Source organism: Pseudonaja textilis, chromosome 2, assembly GCF_049901715.1.
Source record: "Pseudonaja textilis isolate UNSWEBS1 chromosome 2, rPseTex1.2, whole genome shotgun sequence".
NCBI classification, from domain to species: domain Eukaryota; kingdom Metazoa; phylum Chordata; class Lepidosauria; order Squamata; family Elapidae; genus Pseudonaja; species Pseudonaja textilis.
In genome coordinates, this window is record NC_141991.1 from 219,797,227 (window position 1) to 219,821,876 (window position 24,650).

Genomic DNA, 24,650 nt, shown 5'->3' on the forward strand with positions numbered 1-24,650 from the left:
ATTCTTCAAATGTTACAGATGAGGTTAATTGAGGATGATTGTGCTTTAGCTATGCAGTTTAAATGTCCTCACATGATGTAGTGAGAATCTTACTTAAAGCTGATAAATTGCTCTGTCATCTCTATAATTTTTTTCCAAAGTTTTGTTTAGCCAGTTGTTCCATGACTGAAGATGTCCCAACATCAAAGCTCATAGAAGACTATAGCAGGACAGTAACAGACTCTTTGAATAAAAAAATACCAAAACTCTGTGTTAAATAGAAGATAGAGATCTGAGGTAATTCCCTAGCAAAATGGATCTAATGCATTCCTGATCCTCTTCTCATAAAGGACTGCAGAAAACTTAGCATACAAACAGCAAATAGATAAATACATCCTTAAGCATTGCTCAATAATGCAAAGGTTGTGATTGAATGCAAGTCCCACAAAATTATTTTTACTCCGTCAATATATATTTTATGCCATACCTGGCTTAGTCTGCTCCTAGAAATGCAGTACTGAAAGGCCATTAGTGCAATAATGTGGGGATCAGAAATGACTTTTTAAAGATTTTTTCTTTTTGCTTCCACTTGGGCCTTCCTCTGCAATTTCCACTCAGCCAAGTTAATGTACTGCAATAGACTTAAAGATGTAATACATAGTAGAAAGCTTCAGTTAGTTTAGCAGAAAATTGCATTAAAGATGAAGAAATTATATGGTTTTCTGGATTGCCCTAGGTTGTAGTTGCTGTTTTACTCTGTAATTCGAAATATTGTTCTATTTTATTCTGGGTTTTTTTTTAAATAAAAGAACATTGTGGCAAAAACAATAGGCATCAAACATTTGATACCAGTTGTTCTCCCAGGAATTCACAAGGATATGCATGCAGTTGCCTTTTATGCTTCTGGTTGGTTTGATACAGTGGCTCACTCTTTCTGTTCATTATTATGTTAAATCTAGAAGTGTCATAAATTAAATTAAAATACAAAACAAAACAGCACTACCCAAACAGAATATACAGTTCTCTAGAGCTTTGGGGAATCCTAAGATTTACAAAGCAGTCTTGAAGGAAAAAAAAATACCTAAATGATTTTTTAAACTGCAAATAGCCCATTGTTTTGGAATGATGACTTAATATGGATAGAGAGGGAGCTAGAGAGGGAGCTGGGATAGGGGAAAAGGACAAGTTAGATTCTTCAGAATCCTGAACATGAATGTACCACGCGGAAATATTTTAATATAGACCATCCTTGTATGGCTGTTTGGAGGTCAACTAGTCAACTAATCCAAGCGCCTGCCAATGCAGGAATTCTCATACCATCCATAACAAATGATTGTCCAATCATTTCTTGAAAACCTCCCATGATGGAGCACCTATGAAGCATGTTTAGACTGCACCACTGCTAAATAGCTATTACAATCAGAAAATTTGTCCATATTTAAAGTATGTATCTCTGGGTCAAGCTTCTATCCATTGGTTCTTGTCTTACCCTCAACTGCTGTAGAGAATAAATCCAGACCTTTTTGGGGTAACATCTATTCCTATGAGGAAGGTTGTTATCCATGGCATTCTCTTTTTAAGGCTAAACATACCATATACTTTTAAATGTCCTTTAAATGATTTAACCTTAAGAACTCTCTTCCATAAAAAATGGAGAGTCTTTTGGGGTGTGTGTGTGTGTGTGTGTGTGTGTATGCATGCTCATGCATCTCTGTGTGTATTCTATATAAATATAGCCCTACTTTATCTTTTGTACATTATTACTTAGGCTTCCAACATCAGAGCTTCGTGCCTCTTGCTCAGGAAATAGGTCAGGTTGGGCTTCTCTGGAGGACTACATATTGTTCCCTTACTTAACAAAAACTCCTTTTAAATAAATAAGATAGGCAGGGAGGATTCAGTGGGAGGGGGGAGGTGTTAGACTGCATTCCATTTCATTTGTCCTTATCAGTGTTATTGGTTTCTACAAAGGACTCCTAGGACATTGGATGAAAAAGTGGCTACTTGATCCAATACAACACTTAGCAAGAAATAGACTTGCTTCTTGTTTTTAAAACATCATTCACTCAATAAAATCAATAAAACAAAAAATAAGTTCTTGTAATGGTCTGGGGAAAGAAATTCCCAATGATCGCTGGTGTTTTTAGAGCCTCTTGGCTGAGAAGTATACGTCCTTCTCAAACTTTTACTTCTCCATTAGCAGCAGCATTGTTATTATGTATTGCAAGTTATATCCATAACATTGACTGTATTACATTTCAACAAATACATGGCTTTTAATCAAATAAAATATAATACAAACTAGTTCTCCATTTCATCTGGTCTTTATTTTCTCCTAATTTATAATCAGGAAATCCATCCATACATGGCATATAATTTTCCCTCTTTCTAGTGGCTTGTGGGATTGTGCACACAGTTGCATTTAAATTGATAATCGTCCAGGCAAAGTGTAATTTTAAAGGACAGGGCTAAAGAAAGATTTAATCTCTATATTAGAAGGGCTGAGTTGATTTTGTTGCTGCTGGGTTTGTCCTTTGCCTCCAAACTTAACAGAGACTTTCAGGGCATTTAACTTTTAAGGTGCCTCAGTTGAGGCCAGAGCCTTTAACAGAGGATGCGGTTTAAGCATCCAGATTAAATGCAGACTCCCCTCTGCTACAGGCCACATGCATGTATTCATCATGGATTTTCAAATGATGGGTTTATATATCATTGGTTTTGAGTCTACAGTCTTACATTCCAGGATCCATCCTCTGCCAAAAGCGTAACGATTTGGTGGCTGGAAGGAGAAACAGTCATTATATGGCTCCAAATTGCCAGCTGGCATAATATGCCAAGAACAGCAGAAATCCACTGGTAAAAAAAAGATTGCAATTGCTCTTTAAAATAATTTGATTCTCTAAAAATATAAATGCAGGAAATGTCATGACGTTTCAAAATATTTTATGATCATGGATAAATACATAATGTAAAGAATTACATGACTGGTATCTGTAAGTAGCACAGTCTAAAAATGATGGGAAGGCATTACCAATGTTAGGTTGTATTATATGAACTGCTTTAATTTAATATATTGGTGGATTTTAAGGGAAAACAAGTATCTCTCCATCATACCTTTATTTCCTTTTCTTAAAAAGAAACACATCAAAGTGAGACTGTTAAATTATACGGACAAGCATTTTTAATACAAATAAACTATATTTGCAAGCATATTTATATGCATGTAAAAAGAATCCTGTACTGAACAATATACTGAACAATTGATTGTCATTTTTGAACGTATTGATTAGATTTATATCCTACTTTCCTCACAAGCACATTATATGATATAATAAAACAGTTTTTAATTTCCTATAGTAAAACAAGAAATCCATTGCAAATGTTAATGGACATGATACTTTATGTATTATGTACAATATATGTTATATAAGTGTAGAATCTCTGGGAGCCCTGAACCTCCTTTATCTTTAAGAAATTGCTAAATATTCTTGTTGCAGTTTACTGCCACTGGACACAGAGATTATGCTCTGTGCAACTCTAAAAGCATTAACAGTAGTGTAATCTCCATTATTTTTACAGTATTCAGAAATAAGTCCTGATGAATTGAATTGCTTCCTATTGTAGCCTAAGAAAATTAAATAGCTGATTCTAATAACTGGTACACAAATATAATGAGAAGTACAATAGCACAGGTTTGTTTTTAACTTTATAATAAAGTTAAAAAGAAAACTATGCTATTGTGCTATGCATTATATTTATTTACAAGTTTTGTGTATACCACTGAGTCTGTGAGCAAGTGAAGGTAATTTTATTTCCTCATGTTGCTGATTTCATGCTGTGGTGCCCCTTTTTATATTTATTTTGTTTTCAGTAATACTATTGATATGGCATGTTTAAACCATGTCCCTAAAGGTTAACTATTTTCAGTGGCCAGAGTTATTGCAATGTTAATATATCAGGTGCCCTTTTTGGTTACTGACATTGCAAGAGAATGAAACTCTCTCAAATAAAGAGAGTTGAAAAGCCACTGCCCCAGTGAATAAGTTCAGTTGCTCCCCTGTATCCTCTTCCTCTTCCTCTTGTCCTCCTCCTCCCCCTCCTCCTCCTCCTGGTGCTGAGAAAGGCTGTTAATTGCAGTGCTGTGCCAGCATTATCATTGTGATTATTGCAGTTTCAAATGGGAAGCAGCACTGCTTCTGAAAGCACCAAATTAGCACGATGTGAAGATGCCTGTATGTCAGGATGTAAAGCTACAAGTGCAGAGATGACATGAAGGGGTGTGTTCAAAATCAGAACCAACTCCTGCTGAACTCAGCATTCAGGATTAGGCTCCGAAAGGGGAGGAAGGGATTGAGGATGAAGCATTTCAGAAGCTTCTGAGTCCTCCTCCGGTTTGTTTTCTCCTTCTTCTTTCTTTTCTGGAAATTATAGCCTTGCTGCACTTTCTTTTGTTTCAAAACAAAAAAGCCTAAAGTGGGGGAATAAAGTGAGTCAAGCTAAGCAGAATTCTATTGCATTTGTCCATAAAGCAGTCCCTTTTATCATGGTTTGCTTTGTTCTTTCTTGTTCTATTTCCCTCCCCACCCCCCCACCCCACCTCCCCAGCAATATCATCTGACATTGGTTTCTTTCTTCTGTGTAACAAGCATTTGGTAATATTCAGTTAAATATTCAATACTGTACAACCAGCATACAGAATCCAATCAACTGCTTGCCTCAGGTAGCTCAGATTTTTTTCAAGGTCACCAGATTTTCTGTTAGGAGCCTAAAATATTAAAAGAGCAAAGTCAAGGAGTCTTATTGTTTATATTATCATCCTGTTCTTTTTTAAGTGTGCCGTTTCTTACTCATCTGCACAGCAGACTTGTGGCACAGGTTAGATTCCGAGAGTGAACTGCATAGCTGAATGGTGATTTGGACTGAGATACTTTGGTTTTCCTGCACATCCTTCACTCACATACAGAGAGACACATAATTCACTTTGTCTGTTGTGTATAGAGAGATACAAGAACAATAGATCTTTTTTTTTGAGACATAGTATATGAAGGGAAAATTGTGCCTCACCATAAACAAAATAAATGGTGCTGGCTTAACTCAGAATATTGCTTGATTTTTTTAAAAAAATCAGGATGTATTTATAAAAAGGAATACAATCACAGCTCCTTTTCCAAGTCCTTATATCTATGTAGCCAAAGTTACACCATCTAAGAATTAGGGGTAGACAGTGGCAGGTAAAGAAAATCCAAGTTTTGAAAGTATACAAAAGTTCCTGGGTGTGAGGAAACCAAGGCAACCCATTAAATTGAATACTGAAAATGGACCAAGGATTGGAGGAAGAAGAGTAAACTGGAGGCAGGGGGAATGGATTGGAATCTATTTGAAAGTTGATTTGGTTAGAATACTATGGTTTTTTTTTTATTGTCATAGAATGTAGTGTGCAACTTATACAAAATTTTGTATTTTAATTGCAATTGCTTTTGTTCCTATTTGGATGCTTCCCATGAAGCAGCGATAGGCAACAAGAGACTCTAGAAAGGAGTGCAACCCTTAGACTTTTTCTTTGGATTCCAGCTTTCCTCTTACCACAGTGACTGAAAATGGGAGGAATGAATGCTTTAATGTAAAATAGGCACACAGTTAGTCCTCAACTTATGATCACAATTGAGCCCAAAATTTATGTTGCTAAGCAAGACAGTTAAGTAACTTTATCCCATTTTATGACCTTCCTTGCCACAGTTAAGTGAATCACTGTACTTGTTAAGTTAGGAACACATCCCCTTTGACTTTGCTTGTCAGAAGGTCACAAAAGGTGATCCCATGATCCCAGGACACTCTGACTATCATAGATACATGCCAGTTGCCAAGCGTCCAAATTTTGATCACGTCACCACCATGGGAATGCTGCAACAGTTGTAAGTTTGAAAATGATTATAAGTCACTTTTTTCAGTGTGTTGTAATTTCAAACAGTCAGTAAACAAATGTTTATAAGTCAAGGACTACCTGTAATTTTAGTTCTGAAACTCTCACAATAGTCCTCGCAATTCAGCAAAACCAGAATGTTTTTTTTTATCTGCCCATGTGCATGATACAGTTGTGCTCAGTTTACATATCATTCTACCCTCTTCAGAGCTCGCCATGCAAAATATAGTAAAGTGTGTATGTGGCTCCAAGCCATAAAAAGGCAGCCCTCTCCTCTTGTACAGCTTAGTCAGAAGATTATCAAAATACAAATTTGAAAATGAATAATCATGCAGAGACCTGTTGTTCTACATGTTACCTAGTCTAAAGTTTCACAGAAGAATAGCCTGATCACCATTGCCTGATGGTCCAGATGTAATTTATACTTTTTAATTCCAAAATTTCCAGTGTTCAGTCTAAACAATTGTTGTCTCCTGCTACTAATCAGCTGTGAAACATTCTCTAGGATGCTTACCTATGCATACCACATGAAATGAAATGAAACAAAATAAAATAATGAAATGAAATGAAATACTGTTTATTCAAACAATGACCAACAAAATTTGGGGGAAAAAATACAAAGAAATAAAATCCTAGCATAACAAAGATAAAATAGCAAATAAAAATTAACATACACTTCTGTAATGGTGTGTTAATAACTTTGCAAGTTGATTTTAAAATATTGCAATTCATGCAATACATGTCACTTAGGATGATGAAGACAGGTTATTGAAGCAACTACCATAACCAATTATCTTCTATCTTGCTACTTTTATTGTTTTTTTTAAAAAAGATTCCATCCCACTGGTTCATCAGACACTACCTTCTTTTTCTAGGCACCTTCCATATGTGTTGAGTTTGTAACTCCCAAAAAATCTTAGCCAACTTGGGGGATGCTGGTGTAATTCTTTAGAACAATTGGTACACATATATTGACCTTGTTGAAAAGAAGAACAATATTTCCTGAAGATATTTCAGGGTTAATCTACATACCTAGGAACAAGGAGAGATTTAACCTGGAAATAAGGAGAAACTTTCTGATAATGAGAACAATCAACCAATGGAACAGCTTGCCCTCAGAAGTTATGGGAGTGCCCATAATTTATGAGAAGAGATTGGACTGCCATTTGTCAGAAATGGTGTAGGGTCTCCCGCTTGGGCGGGGGGTTGGACTAAATGACCTACAAGGTCCCTTCCAACTCTGATGATCTGTTACCTGAATCCATGGTTAAACCTGCATTTGTTTGTCTTTCTTTGCAAAATGAACAGGGAATGGGTATGGCAACCCACGAAACTCTCCAGGTCTGCTGGTCTCACCTGGCAACTTGAACAAGAATATGCAAGCAAAGTCTCCTCCACCCATGAATTTGGGATTGAATAATCGTAAACCAGACCTCCGAGTGCTGATCCCACCAGGAAGCAAGAACACAATGCCATCTGTGGTAATACATTATTTTCTTCCTTTTCCTTCATAGATCCAAAGGTTCCAGTAGGATTTAGATTAACCTAATGACAGGAAATTATTTGCATAAGAATATTATTCAAGGCTCTAGTTCTTAAACTGAAAAAGTTTTCAGCCAACTTAAGTTCAAAAATGAATAGTTTGATGTATTAGGTTTGCACTGATGAAAAAACAGATTGGTTTGTTAATCAATTTAATGAGCTCTCTAAAAATTTATCAAGCAGCTTTTGCCAATTGTCACTCTCCAGACATAAGTCGACATTGCATTTCCAAGTATTTCCAGCCAACATGCTTCAAAGACTGAGGATTCTGGATTTGCAATCCAAATATAGTTTGACAGCACTTGTTAGGTGTGGCTGAGGATTATTAAATTATAATTATTTTCAAACAGTTAGCAGGATAGTTTGGCAATAATCTTAATAATGCAATTGAAAGCAATTCTCTGGTAGATTCACTGGGATGAGATTTGGGGGTGGTGTTCCAGATAAATTCATGGCAGAATGAATACTAGCAACAATCAGAGTTCTACCCAGATTCATCCTTTCTTCAACCAAAACTTGCTACAAAGGTCTAATATTATACTTATTTATTTAAAAATTTAAAGAAGTTACTTGAAAACAACAATGTCATGATTTTAAAAGAAAAGGCTTTTAATAGGGTTAATTTATTTTAGCCCATTTGTCAGATAGGGAATGGCTTCCACAGTCTTTATTACCCTTTTAATCAACCTCAAAATTGTGTAGGTATACTTTTTTTCCATAGTGACAGTTCAAGGAAGTGAGATTCACATCTTCAACATTTAGGCAAAAAATGAGAAAGAGTTGCCCTTAATGTACTTAATGGAGTTTGTAGTGGGTTCAGACAGAGTTCAGAAGAAGAACCAAGGCAAAGTGCACTATTTTGCACGCTCAGAATGATTGCAGTAAACCCTGGTGTCTCACTGTAGCTTCTGTATAAGTCGCAAGAGAGGATTCACAATTCCTTCTATTTCTAGAGCTCTTCAAAAGAGGAAGTAGTTAGCTTCTCTGTGCAGTCTTGCCCCTTGCTAGGAAAATCTATACTTCTGCATGAGCTTTCACAGTATTTCACTGTTTCTGTGCTGTGACTGTACTAGGCACACTTCCTTAACCATTAAGGTTTGGAGGGAGGGACATTTTGGCCAGAATTTTTTACGTATTTTTATTGGAAGTATGTGGCGGAGAGGATCTGATATAAGTGATATCTGCCATATAGATAGAGGCAACTTAAAATCATATGCAATAAATGAATTAAATTCATAAAAAATATTGTTAAGTATTTTCAAACACAGTATTTAATATTTTGTAACGTTATTACTTTTCTGGTTGCTCCTCATGTTCTCAAGAGCTGCCCATTTTATATAAAATTTCAGCTTGTTCGTAGGAGAAAGGCAACCATTTATAATACTCTGAATCAGGGAACAAACCAAAGCTTCAATTCTTTGTAAACTTAATTAGGATTTATCTCTTTGAATTCAAAAAGGCTTGGTACAGATAAGACAGAAATGAATTTTACTAGAATTGTATCTTGACAAAAATCAAAATAATCCACTAATCTGAATCTGGAATTTATGTTCAAATGATGATACTTTAATACCATTTTGATTTGTGACTGCCACCACTATAGCCAGTTTTTTTCAATTGTATTTTTAAAAGATTGATGTTCTCTGTGATTTTATAGTTTTTTTAATTACCATATATAGCTTTTTGAAGCTATGCTTTGACATCATTTGAAAACAGTACTTTGCGTTTTAATTGAAACACAAATTAATAACCTGAAGAAGTGCATCTTTACTTCTGCAACTCTGAAGCCTAAAAGTTACATCTTACCATTATAAACAGCACTTTAATTAAAACCTTTCTTCATTAGTAATGTTTATCATGCCCTGTCCACACACATTAAACAGCTACAGCATCTTTGTGCATTAAACCCGTATCTTTCATTATGTTCTAAGGAAGCATATAGGAGGTTAATTTTCCATGTAATCCTTAAAAGTAGGACTATTTCAAAAACAAATCTGATAAGAAATACTAGGTAATGCCAAGCTAATGTTCTATTTAAATCAAATTGACAACTATTTTAAACAGTTCTGTGTTAAAACTACCAGCCTGATGCATTTATACATCCACTTTGTGGTTTCCATTTGGATAAAACCCATCAGTGCAACTATCTCTTCTTGAAGGAATAGGATAAGCTAAATTGCTTGTGTGGCTGACGGTCAGAAAACATTCCATCAAATGTTTTATTTCTAGGAACATCTAAACTAATAATACTTTCCAAGAGGTCATCTGATTGGCAAGATATTTTGCAACAATGATGTCACTGAGTATGAGTTGCAGATGAAGTCATTATTAGGAAAGCAAAAACATGGGTGTGTGATATCCTTAGATTAATCTTCATCTCTAAGGGGAAAAGGAAGAAGTTAACCAACCAGGACTTTTATGTCCTAAACATAGGGATTTAAATAATGTTTAATGAGATTATACTAGAATACATAACTAGCTTGATAGCCAATTCTACTGTCCATTGTTGTGAAACTATGCCTTCTTGCACTGGAAGCAGAAGACTTTGGAATATTTGCTTTTTCTAATTATTCATCCTCCTCTCTCATGCTATCAGTCTGAGGATGTTGATCTGCTTTTGGTAAGTGGGAATAATGTTATTGAAAACATGCAGAAACAATTCATTTCCCTACTGGGTTGGCAGCTGAAATATAATGGAACCTTTTCTTCAAAAACAAATAGAAGTCTATCCCATCTATCTTCTAAGGCTTGAAAGTTGTTTAAAAGTCTTGTGTTTAACTGCTGTAAAGCAACAATTTTAACAATTTAGTGTTTTTTTAGTAATGTCATCTTTGAATGCCCAAACTTTTTAAAAGTTTCCATCAAATGCCCTATGCCTTTAAATTTCTAATCTTGATTTGTACGCATTAAGAGTCCCACAGTAAGAAAATACAGGGTAAAGGTATATTTAATAGTATCTTTCATATAAGTTTCAGCATTTTTAAGAATGAAGTGACCATAGCACCATCTGCTGGAGAATATAGAATATGCAGTATTGCATATTCATCATCTAGCTTGCCTATTTTAAGCATAAGGAGGTCTGTGGATGTAAGCAGGCTTCTGCATCTGTCCCAAATTGTAACAGAAACCATAGAAAAAATTGAACATGCATGGGCACATCATTACGTTGCTTTCAAGAGTTAATCCTCTACTACCATCTGGCATAACTCATCCTACATAGTCACTTTTTAAAAACATCCTTGGAACTAAATAGTTATATTTTCAGGCATTTTTTTTCAAACCTAAATGAATACATGTTAAATATTTTTATCCTCCTAGTCTGACTGCTACTAATGTATATGTGTCGGGGGGGGGGAGGAGAAAAATCTTATATGTTTGGTAACCTAGGAGATTCTGATTTAATGAGTTACTATGGTGACAACTGGTCGCTTGAAAAAATGATAAATCATGGGATTGGCAGAGTTCATAAAAGTGACATGATAAATGATTAATGTAGTGAAATCTGTATGCTATTTTGTACCATAGGAACAAATCCAATCTCTAAATATAATTTGTTTCAAATGTTTTCCATCCTTCCATTAATATGTTTATTTTACTCATTTAAAAGAATCAAAGGATAAATAACTCTCAGTCTGCTCAGTCATTGGCTACTCCGGTGGTTTCCGTGGCAACTCCTACTTTACCAGGGCAAGGGATGGGAGGATACCCATCAGCCATTTCAACAACATATGGTACCGGTAAGTTTTCACGTAATTCTGAGCCTTATAGATTAAATGAGAAAAAAGCAGATACTCACATACAAGATAGCCCAAGTTACAAATGTGATGCTTGTGGTAATATAAAATGAAACAATATGTAGAATCCTGTCTCGTTTTTGTTGTGCATCATAAGAATTGCTTTTAAGTGGCTTAAGAATCACTCATTCACACTTGACAGTTGAAGAGCCACTTAAATTTCCCTTATCAAAAAGTGCTTTGACATTCCCACTCTCATAATTAATTGATGCCTGCTGGCATGTTGTAGGTATAACTTACCCTGCATCATATACTTTTTTGAAAGAGCAGAAATGTTTCCATGTCTACTTGAACTGCAAACTCCATAGTAGAGTGTCCGATAGTGTCTTATTTTGCACACTTGTGTGGCATTTGGGCATATCACTCCAGAACTATCTGGCAGGGACTGCAGGTGTAATAAGAATGGCTGCACCTGATCCATATCTGGAAGGGGGGGGCATTTTCCGGTTCAGGGTCCCCCCAAAAGTTGAAGCCCAAAGTATGTCCATCCTCCATTGACTAGGGCTCTAAAACTCAATACAAGCCTGGCTGGTCTGGAGGATACACAATGCAAAAACTGATTTGTGCACCTTTTTTCACTTGTACTTATAGGCTTGAATGTGTATTCAAGGTCACAGTCCATGAGAACACATAACTAACTAACCCCGGGGCCTAAGGTTACTATTTCCAAGAATTCTAGGCTAATCTAATTTTGATTGCACTTTACAGTAATCTCCCTTAAAGCTCATATATTTGGCCCATACTCAGTATCAAGGTGAGGAACCGTGGTCCTCCAGTAGGTACTAATCTAGAGTGCTCCGCATCCATTACCATGCAGGGCCACATAACTGGGAGTTGCTGCCCAGCAGTATCTGAAGAGTCATAGGTATCCCTTTCCTTGCAAGTAAGCTGACTCTGTAGGCTGCATTTTTGGGTGTTGATAAATGTGTGCTAAAAATACTACAAAACTTCACAAGCTGAAAGTTCACCAGGAAACAGAAAATCATATATTTAGCATTTATATCCTAGTATTACTTATTTTTATTTAATTTGTCAATTGCTTACAGTATAATAGATTTAAGAATGAACATAAGTATAAATACATAAAACAGGTATGAATAATTGGGGACAACAGGACAGGGGCGGTAGGCACGATTGTGTGCTTAAGATAGTAAGCTGAGTTTATGCACTTGTGTATTTATGCATGTATCTGCCTATTGTGCTCACAGTGAGTGAGGAAGAGAAGGGAATGCCTTAATACCACAACTGCATTAGATTTAAAATGCCTTATTAATGGAATATGACAGAATTTGTCCATAGTTATTGAACTCTTTCATTTTAATTTTGAAATTGTGTTTTTTTTTCATTCTTGCATTCAGAGTATTCACTGAGTAGTGCAGACTTGTCATCATTGTCTGGCTTTAACACAGCCAGTGCTCTCCACTTGGGTTCAGTAACTGGCTGGCAGCAGCAACATCTACACAACATGCCACCATCTGCCCTCAGTCAATTGGGGTAAGTCAGAATTCAAACCATCGTATTATTTTTAAAATACCCGTGATATCTCTTCCACACGCACACACACACACACACACACGCACACACACACACACAAATAACCTGTTTTTTGTTATAAAGTTTTTCCCTCACTGTTGGAGGAACAGAAGTTAACAGCCTGTCCAGTGTTTGGAGAAGAGAGCTCAGGGTTTCTAGTATCCTGGAGATGAGGCACCTTGAAAGGAACCAAAGTTATAGTCTTGGCAGAATAACTGAATTATCTTTGTCCTAAAAGAAATCCAAAAGAGTGGCCTCCATCTAGTTCTCTCCTGTGCCCCTCCCTCTGTAGATAACATTCTGCTGTTGTCAGTAGAAAGTGATATGAGAGGCAGGTATAACATATAATAAATGGCAGCCCTGTGTTATGTCAGTAATAGATACATCATGCATATGGACAGATTGCAATGCAGCTTTTTTTGTCATTAGCTCACATGGAGGAGGAGAGCAGTTTAGTAAAATCAGGCAGCAGGCAGGCTATGAGATTAAATTTTCTTAGTAGTAGAGTTTCAACATTAGCTGTACTAGGCCATGTTTTATTTTATTTATTTGTATCCCAACTTTATTATTTTTACAAATAACTCAAGGTGGCGAACAGATCCACTTCCCTTCTATTTTTTCCACAACAACAATCCTGTGGGATAAGTTGGGCTGAAAGCTAATGACTGGTCCAGTGTCACCCGACTGGCTTTCATGTCACCAATAGAGAAGAACATACGAAGCTCAGAGTGGAACCGTGAAGTCTTGGTGCTCTCTGAGTTTGACTGTTATGTATTCAGCTATGTTACATTAGGCTACAAGCAGCTGACTTCCAGCCCAAATTCCACTGCCCCAAAGACACAGTGGTCAGAATCTATTTGCTCCCTTGAAAATGGCTTCCTTCTTCCTCTTTCTTTCTTGACCTGCCTCAAAACAGCAAGAGGTAGGGAGGGGAAATCCCTATTCCTCCCATAGAGTCCCACTATCTCAATCTGGAGGGGTGTCCCAAATGAAAGACAAGCCAACTAGGATATCATCCTAACATGGAGAGTTGTAAAGGGTGAAAAAAGGACTATAGTAAATCCCCTACAAGGAGTCCTCACATAACCACCATTCATTTATCAACTGATGTTACAACACTACTGTAAAAAGGTGACTTATGACCCGTTCTTGCTCTAACAATCGTAGCAGAAGCCTCATGGTCACCTGATCATGATTTGCGTGCTTGGCAACTGTTGTGCATTTAGGACTGTTGGTCACATGGCTGCCATTTGCAACCTTCCCAGCCAGCTTCCGATGAGCAAAGTCAATGGAGAAGCTGTGGTCATGTGATATCTCACTTAATGACCACAGTGATTCGCTTGGCAGCAAAAAAATGTCATGAAATTGGATGCTGTCACATGATTGCACTGCTTAATAACAAATTTTAGAGCCCCCTTATAATTATAAGTTGAGGACTACCTGTACTTCGCATGCAGATGTTTTAATAGCTAACATCCCAGGTGATATCAGCTTACTGGAATATCTAAAATCCTGTAGATTATTTGACAGAAGGCATACTTCCATCAAAACCTCACATAAATGCTACCCTACCACTTACTTGAGCTGAATCTAGAAATTACATGCCAAAAAATCGAACCTTGAAATCAGATAAGCAATTCATTAGGAACTCATCTGTTTTCCCCAATCTATTAACATAAATTTTCCCCAATCTCTTCGCTGATTGTATCATAACCTGTCTACTTAGTATTACCAACTGACCTACCAACTTGACCCATACATAATCCACATTTGCCTGAGCATCATGCATTTTAGAAGAGGCAGAAACATTTCACTTATTTCCCTTATACTATGATAAATTGTATGTTCAAAAGGTTGCTAGCAAGCAAACCTAATGTTCATTTTCACAGTGAAAGGCATGCATTCCTGCCCTCTAGTGGCAAATTCAGGAGGGAAATTTCTATACTAATGTATATTATGCTTTGTAAAAGCCAGAAACTCTTTATAAAAGATTAAATATAAACAAATCCAGTGGAACAAGGAAACTAGCAAGCCATAATGTTCACTTATCCTATGATCTGAATTGCACATAGTCAAGGTTGAATATCTTTTCAGTGACTGAAGACATGAGTGCATTACATATATTTCTCAACTTATGACCGCAATTGGAATTTCCACCATACAGTAGTCTAATTGGAAGGAGAATTAGACCTGATTTTAGAACAATTTTTACATCAGTCATTAAGTGAATGACCATGGTTGTTAAGCAAAACCAACTTCCCCAATAGGTATTTTCTGCCGGAGGGAAAGGTCAAAAAATGTTGCAAATTTTGATCACAAGACTGCAGGACATTTCAATTGGTAATAATTGTGGGTAGGTGGCCATGCACCACAATTGCGATCACATGACCAAGGACCATAACTCGTTTTTTTCCACAGCCATCATAACTTTGAATATATTATTAAATGAACAATATAAGTCAAGGACTATTTGTAATAATAGGCTATTGTGTGCCTATTTAATGAGATGCCCTTCTTTCAGGATACATTGAAAGTAGTAGCTCAGTCCTATTTAAATTAAACATGCTGCCATTCACTTCAGTAAGAAGTGGATTATACCAATTATTTTGTATGTAAAAAGTGAAAACTGTATTACCATGAAAGGTTTATTATATATCTCCCATAATAATATTCTTTTGTATTAATCTTAGTATTTTAAAAAAATACATTACAAAATAGAAAATGTTCCACCTAAGCATTTAAAGTGAACAAATTGTTTTCAGTTGAATTCCATAACATAAACAGACTGTTTCACAAAGAAAGTGAGGTTTATAATTACATGCTAAACCAACAGCAAACTTTCATAGATTTGGCACACACTATCATCTATTTCTAGTGCAGACATAAAAAATCTGCCCTAATTTTACATGTACATTATTCTATGAATATTTATTTTACATTTGTCAAAAGTTGGAACTCTAACTGAAAACAATAAGAAAATTTCACTTGGCAATTCCTTCTGCAAATCTTGTAAATCAGGTTTAATCTGAAATTAAATAGCAGTTTGTTAAGCCGCAAGAAAAGAGAATACTTCTTTTAATTCTGCTCTATCCAATTTAGTATATAAGATGGATCTTAGGAGTGTGCATTTTTACTTTTTTAGAAATCAAGAAAACTATGTATGAGACCTTAACTTATTGATAGTTAGTGCCTCTATTTTCCACAGTGAATAAAGATAGTCATTATATTCATTACACAGCAAACTGAACTAATTTCTAATAGTTAACAGATCCCAACAATAGACAGTGTGTTAATTTCAGGTATAGCCAAGAATGTAAAATCAAGAGAATTCTGCCCTTAGGCTTGCTTTTCACACAACTGCAACTGTAGGGCCAACATGCTTGTCCATTAAACAACTGCACCAATTTTGACAAAATCAGCTGAATACAGGGCAGATGAAAGCAATTACGGATTGCAGCATTTCTCTTCCTCTTTGTTGACTAACAATGGCCATTCATTATTAAACATTGTGACAATTAATGATAAAAGCATTGCCACATCATTCCAAGGATAGATATCTAGCATTGTTTTGCATTTCTGCAGACTTTAGAAAAGAGTTGACTATAGTCCTTCATTTTGTGATCAGCCACAAAGATTTTAGAAGGTTAGGACTGAGCATGTGGGCTTTCCAGTCTTTAAAAATGTGCAGCTCCAGTGCTCAAGTGACATATCTCCTTCATGCCGTAACCTTTCATCCCTCGGAGGAACATGCAATCTGCCATGTCAGCTCTGAGTGATAGACAACTTCCATGCACAATCGACAAGTATTCGCAAAGTATAGAAATTATGTACATAACATTTTCCTTTCCCATCACCATTCTTCTGGATCTAGAAAACAAGTCTATTTTAGACATTTTAGTAGTTTATGATAGAAATTTCAAACATTGTCATAAATATGTAATAAGTTTATGTTTGGCTGTAATGAAGTTGAAATGTCATACTGAGAACATTTCATGTCATTGCCATTAGTATAGCTATTAGCACATTTTGAACACATTGGTTCAGGATTTATCCACATGTGGCTGGGGAATTTTGGGAGATGAAATCTCCACATCTCAACATTGCTAAGACTGAGAAGCACTGATTTAAATAATTATATTGAAAATAAAAATACCCTCTTGATTCCAATTTCCTCATTGCCAAAAGAGAAGGGGAAAAATACAGGAGGCAGTAAGCAAACAGATAACTTGGTGGTGTTTAACTGAAAATCATGGTTTGGTTTGGTGACTTTTTCGAATATAATAGCTTTAGAATAAATCAGAACCTTCTGTATCCAATCTTGCATCAACTCTTTGCTTATACTAATAATGAAGGATAGTTTCTATGTACCTTTAGTGTGACATAGACTTCCATAGGGAACTTCCTGAACCTTTGCTCAAACCTCTTTTTAGTACGAGTTGCCCTAACACCTCAGGACACTCACCAGAATCCAGAAGAATGAACCCCGGATTTCTTGAAGGCCATGTGAAAAACCAAAAGATGCTGAATAGAACAACCCCAACTGCTCTTGTAGTTGAGTTGTAGGCAATCTACATCAGTCTGCCCTACAACCTACCATTTTTTAAAATTACTTTTCTGTATATGCACACATGCAGTCATACTTTAAGTAATCAGTCATAGTTTCAAAAACAGCAGGGTGTGGCTGACACTATTTCCATTTGAGATCAAAATCATCCTGGCTGCAGTTCTGAGCAATCCATAGAACAAACTGCAAGGACCATCTTAGGAGAGTCATCTTTTCAGATGTGTCCCACAGCTGCAAAGACAATCTTTCATACACACGGTCCTTGGCTTTGTGCAGGGATAAGTTTTTCCATCTCTTAGCTGATATTTTGTATAAGTGTACATTTCAGGGGGCTCTGCCTCCTCCGTCTGTAACTGGGTTTCCTTTCCTCTTACAGAGCTTGCACTAGCACTCATTTATCTCAGAATACAAATCTCTCCCTGCCTTCTACTCAAAGCCTCAACATCAAGTCCGAACCTGTTTCTCCTCCTAGAGACCGTACGACCACGCCATCGAGATATCCACAGCACACGCGCCACGAGGCGGGAAGATCTCCTGTTGACAGCTTGAGCAGCTGTAGTAGTTCCTACGATGGAAGCGACAGGGAAGATCACCGAAATGAATTCCACTCTCCCATTGGACTCACCAGACCTTCGCCGGACGAAAGGGAAAGTCCCTCCGTGAAGCGCATGCGGCTCTCTGAAGGATGGGCAACATGATAACTTTACTAGCTATTAGAGGTTTTTTTTTCCTTGCAGTGCGTGTGTGTGCTATACCTTAAGGGGAAAGAGGGAGGGGGGTCAATATGCATTATATGTGCTGTGTGTTGGGGGGGGGGAAGTCAGGTACTCTGTTTTGTAAAAGTACTTTTAAATTGCCTCAGTGATACCATATTAAAAGATAAACAGCAATGCTGAAGAGATGCTTCGCACTTGAGTTGTACAACAGATCACTTGTACAAAATAGGTTTTAAGGTTAACTTCTTTTTACTGTTGTGCTCCCTTGCAAAATGTATGTTACAATAGATAGTGTCATGTTGCAGGTTCAACGTTATTTACATGTAAATAGCCAAAAACAGAAAAAAGAGGAGGCATTTGCTCAATCCTGGGCAGATCATTACTGAGAGAAAAAGTGGCTGTTATGCAACAAATAGAAATTGTACAGATGTTTTGGGAGACCCAGAAATCGGGTGATTAAGGGGGAAAAAAAAGAAAAGAAGGAAAATTTTAGGTCGCTTAGTATATCTGAAAATGCTCACAAATGTGTAGGCATATTGTATAGTATGGCACTCAGTTAAACGGATCAAAATCATTTAAAAGAGGACCATACTTGTGAAAAAAAATGTTTTGGAGTTCTTTTTTTTTTTAGTGTGAGGGCTAACCTATTTAATTTTTTAAAATTCTGGGTCTGGATCATTTATTAAATAAAAATATTAAAAAATATGTAAATTACATTTTCCTTATTTTCATATTAAAAAGTAAGACAGAATTTGCAAAGCATTGTGGCTTTTTGTAGTTTACATAAGCCAAAATGTGTTTTCCCCCTTTATAGCTTTGCCAATATTTTAAACAGCCCTGAAGGAAACAAAGGGGATCTTTTTTGTATAGAAAGCACTACCCTAAGCCATGAAGAACTCCATGCTTTGCTAACCAAGGTAATTGTTTTCTCTTTGCAGAAATTTTGTTTTTGAAATGTGTATTTCTAATTATATAAAATATTAAGAATCTTTTAAAAATCTGTGAAATTAACATGCTTGTGTATAGCTTTCTAATATATATAATAATTATGGTAATAGCAGAAGTTTTTGTTATCTTAATAGTGGGGGAATTATATTTGTGCAGTTGCACAATTTAAGTAACTATTTTTTCCTTTTAGTTTTTCTTCAAATCAGAATACATTTTAGAGTATCAGTCAGCTGTTGGAGGCTAATCTGCAAACAATTAGGATTTTCCTTTCCATATCATTCTAATATATCTGCAGTCAATTTTGCATTTTGGATAGTTCCATCATATTTTTGAACGTGTTCTTCTTACCTTATTTATGTTTTGCATATCTTGAGGCTTTTTGCCCCTTAGATCACAATGTGGCTCAACTTTGTCTTGTTTCTATACATTCAATAAAACTAGCAACCTTTTGGCTGTAAGAGGTAACTCAGAAAGCTTGCACAATCTCAAACAAAATCAAAATCTGGGGTAGTATCAAAGTGAACATAATTTAAAAATCCATAACAATTACCCCTAATTTGGTACCCGGACTGCATATTTTATGCCCAACATTCAGTAGGTTATCTCAGAACTACAGGCAGATTCAGGTTCAAATGTGATCATGGAAAAGTGGCTTTGATGGCCTAGCTAGTCCTTCCAACGTAATTCTTTATTTTTTGTTCTCCTTCATACAGAGTAATTGAGGACAGGAATAGCAGCAAAAGGTCACCATTCTAACTTCAATCTGGCTATAAATGTTGAGTTGTTTATGTCCAAGAATGAATTTATACGTGCATTACTTATAATACCATCATGTACAGGTATGCTGCAAAATAAATCCAGTAAGGTTAATAGGATTTGTTTCCAGATGACTGAATATAGGTTTACTCAGAATTTTGCTATGCAACACTTGATGACTTATGGCTGAATGTATGGATCACTGAAAAGTGTTGGGCTTATTTTGACATCTGTATTTAGTTGGTGTCATGGTTAAAACGTGAAGCATATGCATCATGTTGAGCAACTAGAGCTAAATTTCACAGTTCCATTCAAATGTAGTGGCTGCTGTATTTTTTTATTTTTTTTTTGAGCAAACAGCCCTGCTATAAAAATTGACTATTATAATTTTTTTAACTTAAATAATTCGGTCACCATAGAACAACATCCATTCTGTTCTACTTTCCTCTTATTAGAGAAAGCGAACATTACCCATAATTCCTACCCATATTTTTAATTAAGAATATCAAAATAAAATTATGCCTGAACAGGATATCTAATTTATCTTTGACATTAGCACATATTATTTATAATTTAGCAGGCATAAAAATTCATGAAAGCTATGTCATTTGCTTTAAATACTTCCTTCACACATCCTGGGACTGATTCTTGAAAGAAAAGGGTTTCCCTCCCCCATACTAAATAATGTGTGAAAGGTATATCTGGATTCCTAGTGCTGTAGGAGAATCCCTTTGTATATGACTTAGTTTATTTTATTCTTTATAATTGTTTTATATTTCTTGGAGCTTTAAGATCTGTCATGCAAATTAGGTAGAGGTGGTCCACCCTACTGGGCTGAGCAAGCAAGTGAGTAAATGCTACAAGAGATGTAGCTTATTTTCTTTCTTAGGACAGGAGGGCAGGGTAGAAATGTAAGATGGAAGAAATATGAGTAATTTCTAGCATGTTAGAGTCAAAGCACAGCTCATGATGCAGTTCTCTGAACTGCTCATTTTCATACAGTATTAATATATACTGTAGCAGTCTAGAAGGCTATTCACTTTTTACCACTTAATCCCAGTTGCTGATTAATCTGTGATACCTTTCCAGAGTCATGAACAAGCATTAGCAAATCAGCTGACTTTGGCAAATGTTAACGGAGACATAGAGGTCTATATAAGAATACAAGTTGTAAAAATTCTGTTTGATTAAGGATACCAACCAAATATAGATGTAAGGCTTTGTTCACTTTTAACAAAATCAATACTAATGATACCTATACCACAGCCGTAGTGTCATCGCTTATGATTCCATGCTGGCTCAGCAGTTGTTTTTTCTTATCCTAAGCATTTCTTGACCAGCCCAGAAAGTCTTGGGAGTATGCTGAAGCCATATCATTTGCAAGTATGTTCTAGATAACAGGAAAAAAAAACGCTTTGATAATGCATTAATTCCACCAATGACTTTAATATATACACATGCATCAAAGGAAGTGAGAATGGGGCCAATGTTTGATTATCCTAGCTTCAGTCAGGGTTCCAAATTATTTTCTTCACTTTAACATTTACCACCACTTGAGAACATTCATCTTCAACAGAAATTAAATATGCAATGTGTATGTGGCCATTTAAAAAAAAGGAAAAAGAAAGAAATAATATTTGGCTTACCAGTATGGTTGTAAATCCTTTGCCAAAGTGGGTGATAGTGACAGCCATGCACATCTACATGTAAGATTACTCTCGAGCCTATAGAATTGTGGGGTTCTGTGCATGGAGATAAGTTCGTCCCGCTCAGCCAGGCAATTTCAACCTTGAAACACAGTCACAGAACTGAATTGTGCAAGAATGGGTATTAGTATTTCTTCCTTTTTCCACTATTGAGTTAAACTAAAATATAGAGGCACAATCCTAGGGTTAACTGAACATTGTAAATGGATTTAATTAATAAAGAAGCACAATGTTTAATGGTGATGTTACTTTCTAAAAGCTTTGGCAGTCAATACTTAACTGTTCTTTTTATCTATATCTTAACAATTTTTGGTAAAACTACAATGGAGGACTTACGGTGTGATTCTTTTGTATTTAAGCAGTTTGGGGGCAGTGCCCCATAAAAGGATTGAGATTTTCTTCAACCTGGGCAGAACAAAATTAAAGGCAACATGCAATAGCCAAAAGGATGTCTTCTTCCCTTAAGCTGATCTTAATTTTGGAAATAGCTTATTAATGAAGGGATAAAGCCTGTTTTCTGATCACAGTATATGATATACACCACCCTTTCCAAATCTAGTGCCTTTTTAATGTAGTGTCACAGTAAAATTCCTATCCAAAAAGGAAATAGGGATTGGCCATATCTTAGCTGGGCAAGATGGGATTTGTAATCCATATATGAAGAACACTAGGTTGAGGAAAGCTAATAGAGTACACATTTATATATTGTATGCATTGATGACTTTCTCAGAAAAGGAGTTTTTAAAATCATTTTAGTGCTTTATCAATGGTATTATTTTTCTTCTTCTTCTTCTTTTTTTTTTTTTGGTAACCAAATGATTTCTATTTTTCCCAGGAGTGGAATTTAACATTTTAAATAATACAGTGATATTTGCTGTTTCTCAGAGGGCTTTTTCCCCAAACAAAGCTAAAATGCAAGAATAAAACAACTGCTATGCTATTTTCAAGAATGTCAAGAACCCCTTTTTGTATTGTTTGATTTGTCTTAGCTTTTACCCATCTTCCTCATAGATGCAACAGTGTGGTTTGGTTTGGTTTGGTTTTCTTTCTTTCCTGCTGTCTCTAGAAGGCAAATACTTTGCCTTTATGTCCCCAAAAGCCACTTGAAACCTCAATAAATGCTATTGCCTAAACCCAGAATATTCCTCTGCTCCCATTTTATGCCACCTGCAGTGACATCTTAACATCTGTGGCCTCCATTTCTTGATACCCTGTGTCCCTCAAATGGCTGGTGAAGCACTGGTGTCGGTTGAGAAGACCTCACTCCCAAACTATTAACAGGCGCTTTGTGAACATATTCTAACCAAAGATGTGGAGCAATCCAAGTGTAGAATTGCACCCTTTGTATCAAATTTTCTACATCACAATGGGTATAATCATGTTTAGTTTTGCTGTCCCTGCTTGTACCTCAAACTGGCCCGTAGTTCAGTTTTATTCAAAAATGTCAGCTCAGTGGTAAAAGAAACTCACTTAACCTAAAAATATTTGACTTGGATTGCTTCAGATAATTTGCTTTATTTTATTTTAATCCTGGGAAGTTGCTTTAATTAAATCAGTGATATTCTCCTGCTGATGGGCACATAAAAACGTTTTGCAAGAAATATTAGAGGCTCACAGCGGCATAAGCTGGACTTTGTCGCCACTAGATGACAAGATATTATAACAAATTTAAAAATCACACCTGTGTATCTCAAGAGATTTAATCAGCTGTCTGTAGTGAACAATAAATAAATTAATGGGCAAAAAAAATCAGAAGTTCTTCCTGCTGGACATAAGGTATAATTTGTATTTTGCAGCCAAATCAGTAAAATTACTGGCTTTCTTAGTGATACAGTGTCTGTGGTGCATTTTTTTGTTTAAAAAATTAAACAGTCTTTGCCTCAGTTAGACATCCGTGACATATCAAATCAAGAGTTTAAAATATACAGACAAGAAGACACGTTGTAATTCTAACAGCAACTCTTCTCCTGTATTTTTTTCCATTGTCATATTAACTCACTGCTGACAGGATCTTAATGGGCAGCAGTATCTATTCTGGTAATATGCTATCTTAAAAGTGATAGCAATACAGAAATATTAAAATACAAAATTTGATTTGTTTCAAAAATATGCAAGCATTAGTATCTTCTTAATAAGGTGAGCTAAGTTACTGTATGCAGTGGTGAAGCTACAGGAAAACTGATCTGCAGGTGGATGGAATACTTTATCAGAGATAATCTGCTATTTACTTTCCCAAAAAAAGTAGTAGCAACAACATTTTTCATTTGGAATATGTAATATTAATGCCAATATTAATAGCCTGCCATGTATTACATTTTCAGCACATTACAATATCTAAATATTAAAATAAGTCAACAGGTAAACTGCTCTTGCAATCAAGTTCTATTAAAACTGCTTCTGAAATTACATCAAAAAGTATAAACAGAATGTTTAAAATATTAAAAAAGCTGTAAGTGTCTTGGGATTTTTTTTTTTTAAGATCTTTGGCAGCAAGGTAGGTGTATTGTTTCTTCAAAACAGTCTGTCAAAATTGACTTTTGAACAGCATCTGACATAGGAAAGGTGATGTCGGCATCTAGTATATCTGAGGAAAAGCAATCCTTGGAATTCTCAGGTTTTAGCTATTTAATATTTTAAAGATCAAAATCAGAACTTTCAGCAGAGTCTATAAATGGATTGGAAGCTGTTATTGAGAGATTTCATTATGCAAGTAAATACTACAGAGTCACTTACTATTGAGGAATTTCAAATCCTTGATTTTTGCTGGATGAAGCAAGGGATTGAACAAGGTGGCCAATAAGCCTCTTATTTTGCTTCCCTTTTATAAAGTCATAGGAAGTTATTGGCAATATGCAGATAATTCTGGGGCTGCTGTGTAATTAACTTGCTAAAACGAGCATTTTTGAAACACATCCCATTTCATACTGTAGTGTCTCAACAAACTGGCTGGCAGCAAATAGCAGGGGACCATTTTTTTCTGGAGATCTATTCTTTGTTAAGTAGCCAAGCCAAGCCCAGAAGTTAGTGAGACAATAAGAAGTCAAATATTTCAGCACCTAAAAACTCACCAGATCCTTGTATGGTACAACCCTTTCTTAGCTTCTTCCACTTCCTTTTTCCCTTATATCTTCTCCCTCCCATATCTTTTGTGATCTTTTTCCACATATAGCCAAGATCTGATGTTCAAGAATT

At 35.9% G+C, this 24,650-nt stretch overlaps 1 protein-coding gene across 16 annotated transcripts in view; it reads left to right on the plus strand.

Moving 5' to 3' along the window:
* Positions 1 to 23,287, plus strand: part of MEF2C (myocyte enhancer factor 2C) — a 182,097-nt gene extending 158,810 nt beyond the window's left edge. For 10 of the 16 annotated variants that reach the window (XM_087927078.1, XM_026718883.2, XM_026718926.2 and 7 more), the window contains 4 exons: positions 7,208 to 7,380; positions 11,049 to 11,178; positions 12,594 to 12,729; positions 17,709 to 19,866. In XM_087927078.1, coding sequence (XP_087783204.1) covers positions 7,208 to 7,380; positions 11,049 to 11,178; positions 12,594 to 12,729; positions 17,709 to 18,030 — 761 coding nt within the window. In that variant the 3' untranslated portion in view covers positions 18,031 to 19,866. Of the gene's footprint in view, positions 1 to 7,207; positions 7,381 to 11,048; positions 11,179 to 12,593; positions 12,730 to 17,708 lie in introns of all 16 variants that reach the window. The other 6 variants (XM_026718934.2, XM_026718943.2, XM_087927071.1 and 3 more) reach the window with 1 other exon arrangement.
* The last annotated feature ends 1,363 nt before the right edge of the window (positions 23,288 to 24,650 follow it).